The sequence below is a fragment of the Sinocyclocheilus grahami genome, unplaced genomic scaffold, assembly GCF_001515645.1.
Source record: "Sinocyclocheilus grahami isolate Dianchi unplaced genomic scaffold, SAMN03320097.WGS_v1.1 scaffold239.1, whole genome shotgun sequence".
NCBI lineage: Eukaryota > Metazoa > Chordata > Actinopteri > Cypriniformes > Cyprinidae > Sinocyclocheilus > Sinocyclocheilus grahami.
The window spans coordinates 666,568-677,611 of record NW_015505418.1 but is presented as its reverse complement, the minus strand read 5'-3'; the positions used below and the strand labels follow the sequence as shown (position 1 = coordinate 677,611).

At 39.4% G+C, this 11,044-nt stretch overlaps 1 protein-coding gene across 1 annotated transcript; it reads left to right on the top strand.

The window, feature by feature from the left end:
* Nucleotides 1-4,802: 4,802 nt before the first annotated feature.
* LOC107597846 (calmodulin-like) lies at nucleotides 4,803-9,956 on the top strand. The gene is made up of 5 exons (XM_016289038.1): nucleotides 4,803-4,884; nucleotides 4,974-5,117; nucleotides 8,205-8,311; nucleotides 8,427-8,562; nucleotides 9,378-9,956. The coding sequence occupies exons 2-5, from the start codon at nucleotides 5,048-5,050 to the stop codon at nucleotides 9,404-9,406; spliced, it is 342 nt and encodes a 113-aa protein (XP_016144524.1). The 5' UTR covers nucleotides 4,803-4,884; nucleotides 4,974-5,047; the 3' UTR covers nucleotides 9,407-9,956.
* Nucleotides 9,957-11,044: the final 1,088 nt, after the last annotated feature.

The window sequence follows — 11,044 nt, the reverse complement described above, 5'->3', positions numbered from 1 at the left end:
GTCTTTGATCTTTCAAGCTGTTTAATGCCACTCAGCGGGTGTTGCATGCATAAATCCAAAAAAAGTTAAAAAGCGCCCATCCATAAAAAAAAGTGTCTCACACGGCTCCGGGGGGTGAACAAAGGCCTCATGTAGTGAATCGATACGTTTTTGTAAGAAAAATATCCATATTCAAAATGTAATAATCACTTTAATGTAGCTTGGGCTAAACGGAAGGATGACGTATGAGGTCAGCTTTGCGCATGCGCCGCTCAGAAGTGACGAACGCGGAAAGGCAGGGGAGAGATCAAAACAAATCAACGGTCACTTATTAGAAGTACAAAACGAGGATTTGTAAAGAAGAATGTCAGAGGATTTCGATATAAGCCAAGAGGAGACTGTTTTTTCTTTGCTAAAGTAAGGAAACTTTGCTTCCTTTGCTCCTGTTAACAAGCGTTGGTTTTCACGAGACTCACTGGTGCATGTGCATGCTTCCAGTGTACAACAGTGAGTGCAAGCTAGATTAAAGTGATTATTACGTTTTGAACATGGATATTTTTCTTACAAAAATGCATCGATTTGCTACAGAAGGCATTTGTTCACCCCCCCGGAGCCGTGTGAGACACTTTTTTTTATGGACGGGGAGCTTTTTATTTAACTGCTTTTGGACTGATGCATGCAACAGGTAATTACATTATTAGAGGTGCTACTGTTTATAAAATGATTAAAAGCCACCAAGAAGAATGTTTTCCTCCTTTAAGTCCTATTTTGAAGCCTTCATTCTTCATTGACCTCTGCAAAGCAGCATGAAGAGGGTGATGAAAATGCTTTCTTGATGTAATGAAAGTCTGCAGTCAGCAGAAAGCAGTCAGCCTGCGGCCCTTCACAGGATCCGTGCTGCACTCTCCTTAAATCAGTCAGCACATGCACATCAATGCACATTCAGCAGTCAGAGACTAGCTCACGTAGACCAAAAGCTGGATGCAGACCCCTTGACGGTGTCACTGATGCTAAGCTTCTTCATGACAGGCCTCATAGAAGACACATTATACAGTGTGAACCCTGTTCATCTGTGATCTTCCACACTTAAGGACACTAGGTGTCATGTTTGACCATTTTTGTAGGATATTGGCATGAGAGGTAACACAAGGCCATGGCAGGTTATACTAGTATAGTATAATTCAATAACTTATTCAAATTTTTTTTTTAAAGTTTTATTATGACCACCTTGATGGCATTTTTATTATATACCTTCCTGTATTTTGTCTGTAGTCACTGTAGCTTATGCAAATAAAAGGTGTGTCATTGTGAAATGCCTGTCATCTGTCTTTTTTTTGTTTGTTGAATCTGAGAGGTGTTTTCGGACATTTCCTGTGTGTGGTGTAATTGTGGTGCATCCTAGTAAACCAAAACCTGTTGGAGGGTTTTTTTAGCCTCCCTGTAGGAATCGGAAATCACTAATATTATATATTTTAATATCTCAGTTGTTCCTCTTCAGCAGCAAAGAGAGTTTTCTACTGAAGAAAGGCTAATAATCTCATGTGTCTTGTCTACACACATGCACATAAAGTTATGTTGAAGCAACTTTCACTCAGAAATTGCTAGGACATTTCATAATGAATTACAAAGAAAGGGCAAATGACATTGATTTGAACATGACATTGTAAAGTAGGAAAACTGAATCTTTTTTTACAGTGCCAAAAATCTTAGTTTCTCATTAAATGTTATCTGAGCTATGCTGTTTGCATTTATTTTTATAGCTTTATACTCGCTGTATGTCAAGAATTATGTTAATTATGTCCATTTTTATTTCTTTCTTAAAAGAAACGTACCTGAGAGCTCCATTAGTCTTCTAAGCTGTGAAAGATCGAACTCTGAGCAATACCATTTTCCTCTGGGCTTTTGTGCGTATGGCTTAATGTTTCTGGACTGGCAGAAGATGTGAGTTTGGTTTATTGTAGGTGGTTTGATCTCTATATTGGTTAGATCTAGTAGGAGACAGCTGTCCTGGGGTGAAGTTATGGTGTAATGTTCCCTGAAACTCATGCTTTATGTGTTGGGACTCTTGAGGATTCTTCTGTGTATACTGACCTACATTGATTTGCCTGAGCATTTTTAATAAGCTGTAGAACAGTGCTTCAGGCAAACACATCTCACCGCAGATGTGTGACTGTAGTGTCACTGCACAGCAAGTACAGCTGACGGGATTCGGTCTTGTGGTTTCTGTAGCCTGTGGAGTTGTTGAGATCTTTTAGCATTCAGGTGCATGATAGAAAATAGAGGAGGAACAGTACACATTTCAGACAGCTTGCTTTGCATCTTGGTTTTGTTGTCACATTTTCTGTAAAAACTCATTATGTCGCTATTAGAGGTGCAGTAATTAGAGGCTGAAACAGTTAAATTATATTTTACAACTGCTTCCACACATACAATTTCCGATATTTATTTTACGAAGAGCCAACTTTGCCCCATGCTTTTATGAAAATTACAGAAAACTTTGACATAAATTCTGAGAAATTATATATGGGACTAAATTAATTGTGGACGTAACATAGTACACAATTTAATTTAGAAATAAACTATTTATAAAGTTATATGTGTATGAAAATTACAGACAACAATTTTGACAAACTGAAGGTAATTATGAAAGATGAAGTGTAATCGTCATTCAATTGTGTGTGTATGTGTATAATATTTCAGATTAATATTGAGATAAATGTATACAATTATAAATATGTATGAAAATTACAGGCAACAATTTTCACAAACTGAAAATTCTGAATAATATATGCATGTCATTTTGTTTTGAAAGGGTAACTAGCAGTTCTGTTAATCATATAGCTATGGCACAACTGATCAAATTTGCAAATATTTGCAGACTATTGGCCTGGTCAATATATCGGTATATAACAAACAGTTCAGTAGTCTTAGTCAAAGATCATCATGACAACTACACTGCCAACTACTAGAAAGTACTATCAATTCTACTCGTAACTGCCTATTAACTGTATGTCTGATTTACGATTAACAGGTTTAGGAAAAGCAGCATGTTGTCGAACGTTTCGGGAATTGTCGGGTCTCAGAGCACCTGCTTAAATATGTGTGTTTGTGATGTCTTTATCGACCTACAACCACTACTTTCCATTTATTGCCCATTATAAAAGCGAAACGTTTCAGACAGCGAGACAGACAGACTTCTGCGGCTCACACTGGATGGCAGGGAGTCCCAGAGCAGCTGCGTCTGTTCCTCTGCTGCAGCGTCCCATCCCCCAGGATGAGCTTTGGGAGGGGGGTGATGGGGGTTGCCTGGGTACTGGGCACATGGGCATGAGGAATGAAATGAGCCATGCAGCAGGAAGACCCACTTATCTAACAAACCAGCACTCTTTTTTTTCTTTCTTTTCTTTCCCCGTTATGTCTGCAAGTGACTCAACTGCTGGAACTATTGGATCCAGTGCGTGTGCATTACAAAGGCTCTAGTGATCTCAGCTGCATGTTATATGTCATATCATGTGAGCAATATGCTTACTTAATGCATAAAGGAAGTAGAATAATTGGTATGATTGAAGGGATGGCTGTGTGTTCCTCTGTCTTTGGCCCATTAGCCCCGCTCCTCCCCTTCATAATGTTGGTTATTTGTTTTCCTAGCAGCTCTCATCCACTCTAGCAAGCTCTTCAGACTCATACAACAAGCTTTTCTCTCCTCGCTGTTAACCAAAGGTCTGGGTTGTTGGTCAATGTCCTGTAATCTGATGCCACTGTATGAACTAAAGCATTTTGTTTGGATGTCACATGAAATCCAAACACAAAGTGTTTACTCCTGCACTCTTAAAAATAAAGGATCTTTATTGGCATCGATAGTTCCACGAAGAAACTTTTAACATCCATAGAACTCTGAAAGAGGCACAAAAGGTCAAATGTTCTTTGCACTAAGAAAAGAAAATGGTTCTTTTAAGAACTGTTCACTGAAAGGTTCTTTGGGGAACCAAAAATGGTTCTTCTATGGCATCGCTGCAAAGACCCCCTGTTGGAATCTTTATTTGTAAGGGTGTAGAACCTTTCAGATGCATGGAAGGTTCTTTATAGTGGAACAAGATTCTTCAGATTAATAAAATGTTTTTCACGCACAGGGAAAAAAAAAACGGTTATTTTAAGAACTGTTCACTAAAAGTTTCCTTGAGGAACCAAAAATGGTGGTTGCGAGAACCTTTCGTGGTGATTCCATTGAACCATTTTGGGTTTGTCTTGGAACATTTCAGTGACCAGTTCCTTAAAGGAACCATTTTTTCTTTGTGTGAATCCTTTTTCCTTTTCCACTTGTGTCCAATGGAAAGGTTCTATAGATGTTAAAGTTTCTCAATGGAACCATCAATGCCAATAAAGAACCTTTATTTTTAAGAGTATACTTCATGCTACAAGTGTCACATTAGGGTGGTGCAATTTATCGCTTGCGATTGTCATGCGCATTTCTCGTCAGTAAAGCCGGTTCCGTGATTAGTAGTAAATCTCCATCACCTGCTTTCAGATGGAGCGACATTTAATACACAGAGCTGTAGTTCACTGACAATTAGGCAATATCGCATTCGATTATGAAGTTGATTAGTTGTCAGTGAACTACGGCTCTGTGTTAAATTATTAAATGTCGCTCCATCTGAAAGCAGGTGATGGAGATTTACTACCAATCAGGGAACCGACTTATGTCACATTATCAGTTCAGTTTTTGTATAATGGCAAACGATCAGACTCTTTGAGATGCATTACATTATTGTTTTAATACTAAAACAGAAAAGTTTTTTTTGCCTGTGTCTACTCTAAAGTAAAATCTAAATATAAAATAAATGGTAACCAGCATTTCTTTTCTCTTTGATTTCTAGGCTGACCAGTTAACAGAGGAGCAGATCGCCGGTAAGAGTCCATGTACATAATCGGATCACTTTGATTTGTGTATTTTTAAGCACACATTAAATTCAGCTAAAACCCTTTTCTGATCTCAGAGTTCAAGGAGGCTTTCTCTTTATTCGACAAGGATGGTGATGGCACCATCACAACCAAAGAGCTGGGCACAGTCATGCGGTCGCTGGGTCAGAACCCCACGGAGGCAGAGCTACAGGACATGATCAATGAGGTGGACGCTGATGGTGAGTGGCTTTGAAAGTAACAATGTATCACAGTTGAATGAAATTGATTAAGTTGTTTTTTCTTTCGAAATTTGAACAAAATATCTCCAACTTCAAGAACACTTCTCACCAAATCAAACAATGGGTTGAACCAGTGTTGTGTCAGATTGCTCAGACAAATGGAGAATATTTGTTCAGGACATCAGCCTATAAATGGCTTACTTATAATCGGGTCAGTGACACAATGCTCAATTTTAATATTAAACTCCTGATTTATTTAAAGATACACTATAGATGCAATTTATAAAGCAGCATCATGTAAAAAATGTCAGAGTGATGCAACTGTCCTGATATCATAATGAAGAAAACCTTCGGTAGTTGGCAAAATCTTTTATTATTATTTATTATAAAAGAAATATGTCAACAAAACTGCTTATTAATGCATGTTATAATATATAACTTTTGCTCACCATATGGAAGTCATGTGGTGCAACCAGCCTGCAGAGACCTACAGGAAAAACACAAAGAAGCTGCAGACCATCATGACTCTGTCAAAGTCTAAATAAATCTCCTAAAATATCAGATCATTTAATTTAAGTCAAGGTTAGTTTAGGTTGAAAAATGTCATGTGGTGCGACTCCACAAAACGTTTTTATGTATGACTTTATGGTATGTGAGAATTTTCACATTGAAACTAAACATCATTTTTATTTTTTGAAAATCAAGTAGCAAGTATTGTGAAAAATGACACCCTTCACCTTTAATTGAAAGATGCTGTTGAAAATATGCGTTTTCAGTTTTTTTTCACACGCCTGTCATTGGAGTAAGTACAGCCTGTCTGTGAGGCCATTTAATCTCAGCCACTCGTCGCTGTGACATAACAGCATCTGACAGTGCGACGATCCACTCGCTCAGCACTCTCTCAGCCAAGAGTGACACCAGAAAACTCTCCAATCAGCCCCCTGTCACAGACGTCTCCGACAGACAGACAGCCACGCCACAAGCCGAGATGGTGCGGGAGGATCGGGAGGCTGCAAGATTCCTAAAGCCTGTCAGATTGCGAGCCGTTCCGTCGGTCTTCTTCAATCAGCGAATCGATAGGCCTGTGGGATGCAGCCTGCCTCCCTCCTGCCGTGATGTGATCTAGGTCAGACGGCAATAATGCGAGTAGTGGAAAATAAAAGTAATTGCATAATCCACTCTTTGCATTCGTCATTTTGTTCCCACGCACTTATGGAACTCAGTTGCCAGGAAACCGGGGAATCACTTATTTTGAGAATCGACTCTGGAAGTGACCTGGAAATGGCTGATTTCAGCACAGTTGTGCATTGCTGAGTGATCCTTCTAGTAATGAATTGTGCTTCCCTTAGGTACTTGTGAAAGACTGTGCTAATATGACTCAACATCCTGTAGCGATCAGAGGTCTTGCATTTTTATCTGCCATGCTAAGAATGGGGCGTGTTCTTCATTGAATAGGAGTTAAGCCCCGTTCACACCAAGGACGATAACTATAAAGACAACGATATTAGCGTCCACACCAGCGAACGATATCGTCTGTTTATTCTAAGTGCACATGCGTCTGCCACTTTAAATTCTTGAGCTCGTTACAGCAGGATGGATTCTGATTGGCTGTCAGTGTTTTATCGTTCATCAGCTGGAAAAAAATAGTTTTGAAAGCGATCACAACGATATCGTTCCTCTGTATCGTTATCGTTATAGTTGTGGTGTGAACTATGCTATTCTTTAATATTGAGAACGATTTTTAGAACTATATCTTTATCGTTATCTTTATAGTTATCGTGCTTGGTGTGAACGGGCCTTTACTCTCAGGTTGTCTTGCTATTTTACGCCACACACCATTAAATCACCATAAGCGCCAAGCCACAGGACCGTAGCCTTCAAATCAGAGTCAAAGCTTAATGTCCTTTTTAGGCTGGCTAATCCTGGACCAGTGGCTCCACACATCCAGTCGGTAATCCAGCCTGGTCTTTATTACAGCACGCTTGATCTATTTCAGACCTCAGTGAATGTTAAACGTGGTTTAGCTCTTTTATGGTCCGCTGCGGCTAGTCGATGCCAGCTGTAGGGATCGAGCCGTGTCTCTTATATCACAGTCAGCCTCTCAGCTTTTATTATTTTCCGCAGTCCCTCGAGGACTATCATCCACTGCTAATCCAGAGTGAGTCACATGGTTTTTGATCTCTCTTAGCGAATACCCACCTCATCCCTTTGCTCATCGGTAAACTGTGAGTGACCACAGCATGTCCCGGGAAGGTCTGCGGTTTGAGCTTCCTGAGACGGTGTGGAGGTGTCATCGCCCAAAATATAAAGATCTTTAACTACTGTTTTAGTAGACTTTGGGCCAGATTTACTAACGCAGGGGAAAATGGTGATGAAAAGGTGCCTTGTTGCATATGCATCTGTAGGAGTTTCCCTTTCAGACTCACAATTTAAGGGAGGGGAGTATTTCAATTTATAATGCAAGGTTTTGACTAAGGTTTGAATTAGTCAGTTTACTGGTATTTGTGCCATTATTTCACACCCCCCAAAAAAGCATATCTTAACCCATTTTGCACTTGACACGGCTGTGATAGGTGCTGATTTGTGCTGCTCTTGGTAGATTGCGTTATTCATTGGGGAAGTGATCTGACTGCATCTGTGTTTATTAATTTGTGCATTGTCAGTAGATCAACCACAGAACTTTCCACTCTCATCGGCGCTTTTATGCGATTGCGGTCTCACGCTAATTTGCCCTATTTTGTGAAGCCTGCCTTTTAACATAACTACGAATGCCTTTTCTGCCTGAGAGTCGAAAATATAAAAGTGAGGTAAAGTTAAAAATTTGATATAAAGTCTAAATTAAAGTTGTAATTATTAAAAAAACAAAAACATAATGACCATTCAGAGACCATTGTGAGAAATTAAGCTACAATACTGAGAAATGGCTTTAAATTAGTTTAAAGTTGGCTATTTCTTGCAGTTTTAAGATGTGAAGTCATAGTTAACTTTGTTTTGTTAATCTGAGGTGGAAATGGTTTCTGTATCTGAGGTGAGCATTTCCTGTCCATTCTTCTGTTTTCAGTAATATCTCACTTCCCATTTTCTTAGGAAATGGAACCATAGATTTCCCAGAGTTCTTGACAATGATGGCCAGGAAAATGAAGGACACAGACAGTGAGGAAGAGATTCGCGAGGCTTTTCGGGTATTTGACAAGGTATGTTTGAGCTGTTTATAACAGCCAAAATTGACTCAACCTTCAGAGTCACAGCAGTGAGGCCAAGATTTTCCCACCTTTTTTTGTGGCTGACATTCAGTTTTTTTCTCTTCAGGATGGTAATGGTTACATCAGTGCTGCAGAGTTGCGTCACGTCATGACAAACCTCGGCGAGAAGCTGACGGATGAAGAGGTGGATGAAATGATCAGAGAAGCCGACATAGATGGTGATGGTCAGGTGAACTATGAAGGTAAGTTGCTTACTGTACCTCTCAGTGCCTACTGTATTTCCCCCAATTTTTTAGTCTATTCATCTGGTAACTCAACTATAATATATCTACACATATATCACATAAAGAAGATGTAGTAAGTGTTTACTAAGGTTGGGAATTATTGGAAAATATATTTAAACAAAAACAATAGAATCAAGCAATTTTCCTCATGATTGCTCATGATTTATCAGTTTTAATCAGTCTTAAAGGAACACATATTTTTCCTATTTAAAACTTGACTCTTCTGTAGTTACATCAGTTCCGTCGGCCTTAGTATACGATGTAACTACAGAAGAGTCAAGTTTTAAAAAGGACAAATATAGAAACTCTTTGGTCATTTTTGATCGAGATGCTAACGGTCTAATCAGATTCAATGATCTATGGTAAGCTACAGCTAAAAGTGCTACCGCCAGACCCGGAGATCGGCTGAATGGATTAGAAGACGGTAAAACTCCACTGTTTAACTCTAGGGGAATTGGAGTCTTAGAATCTCATCTGTGTCTTTTACTTTTAAGTTATCTGCATTGTAAATGCCTGACATTTCCCAGAATCCACCATATTTGTACAGAGAACATGTGAAAGGCCCCTTTTTGTTTTGCTGAAAACGGAGCCTTTTGATTAGAAGCACATGAAAGCCATTCGGAAATGGGATGCTAATTACCGTGCAAATTTTGCCTAAACCTCTTGATTAAAAAATTAATAAACCATTGAACAGTTTAGCAGCTGGCTGCACATTGTGGCATTCGGCCCAAAGCAACTGCCTAATCTCATTTTCTCTCCATCTCTCCTCTCAGAATTTGTACAGATGATGACCGCAAAGTGAAGCCGACGACTCCTGCAGTGCCCTCTTAGAAGAGAAAAAAATCAGTCAAATGTTTTACTTAACTCTTGGGAATTTTTTTAAAAATTTATTCATAATGTTTCTGTTTAAAATTAATTGAATGTTAAAATAAAGTATCCTTCTGTCCACACAGAAAATAATGGGAAAAAGTCAAATATCTGCATGAAATGGTTAGTGATCCTGTCCCCAAAGATCGGTCTAGCATCAGTTATTCGAGAAAAATAACCTGTAACCACCTTCAAATTGAAGAAAAACAGCATTTGGTGAACTCCTTCAGTTCCATCTGCTCATGTTTGGGCTGGCCATCCTCCTTTTGTTCTGTCGTTTTTTTCTGTTCTTCATGCATGCAGCTTGAGCCCGGAGCTCATTCTCCAGCCAGTCGGAGCTTTCCAAGTCCACCGAAGTGTTGTATTGTGGAGTTTTGTAATTTAGGAGGAACCACAAGTAGAGAGAAAGCTTGTGAATTCAAGTTTCCTGTGGAATGGGGCTTTAATGTATTGTGGGGGGAAAAAGGGTAACAATCAAAAACGAATAAATTTTAAAACAACAAAAAGTAGAAAATGTTTGGCATGATTTTTTTTTTCTCGATTGTTTATTTTTGTTTTATGACTTCCTTTTCCTGGACGGCTATCTTGCACCAGGATGGAGATGAGGATGGGATGGAGGGATGTTTGGTGGAGTGTGGCTGAGCCTTCACTTTTCTGTCCTCTCTTTCGGTGAATTCTCCCCTGCACCGCTTCTGCTGTGGGAGTTTGCACTCCACTCTTCAGTTTGCATTCATTCCAAGTTGTACATGCTACTGTTTTAATATTTTCTTCAAATAAAGTGACCATGTACTTTACGTCTACCACTTCTGCTCTGTTATTCCTCATCAAACCATTGCGTGTCCATTAAGTGAGGAAAGGACAGGGTTTTTTTTCTCCGCTCGGGTTTGCTTTAATTCACCGTCTCCTCCATCCCAATGGAGCTCAGATAGATCAGTGACCGCTCTAGACCACCTGTGCAGCTAAATTACAGCTTCCTGCTGAGCCATCAAACATTTAATAACCCAATAAACTGGCTTCTTTAGAAGTTTTCTCCTTTTCTCAAGTGTCGTTGTACACTTCTGTTCTCTTAGCTTCAGATATTTATGCATATTAGACATGAGTGCCTTCAGAATTGACCTGCATAATGAAAAACTCCAGTCTTAACCGCCGCCCACCCAAGACTCAGGAGAGAGTCTCACTCGCCAGACCCGCACATTTTGACATCTGAGCTGCTCCTGTGGTTAAATTAGGTGTATCAATATTTCACGTGAAAATGAGGCAGCGCTGGTGCCGCAGCAGTAAGAGGAGAGCAGGATTTACCGCCCTCCCCCTCCACCAACCAAACACTATCAGATTACACAAAACAATGCAGAAACCAGCTCCTGCATGTTCAGGCCACAACCTTTTAGCTTAAGTGCTTTTGTATAATAGCGTTGAATTTCAAAATCCAGAGCCTTACAAAATCTCAAACTGGTTTTTCTGTGATATTTTATGAAAAAGATGACAAACACATGACTTGAACAACTCAATTTGGAAACAAGCATTCTAAAATAATTAGATTTTGACTTTATTGGGGGCGGATTTACATAAAATA

Coding starts and splice junctions, on each gene's coding strand:
- LOC107597846 (XM_016289038.1), top strand. CDS start 5,048: ATGCGGTCGCTGGGTCAGAACCCCACGGAGGCAGAGCTACAGGACATG. Junction 8,312..8,426: donor CTTTTCGGGTATTTGACAAG/GTATGTTTGAGC, acceptor TTTTCTCTTCAG/GATGGTAATGGTTACATCAG. Junction 8,563..9,377: donor TGGTCAGGTGAACTATGAAG/GTAAGTTGCTTA, acceptor CTCTCCTCTCAG/AATTTGTACAGATGATGACC.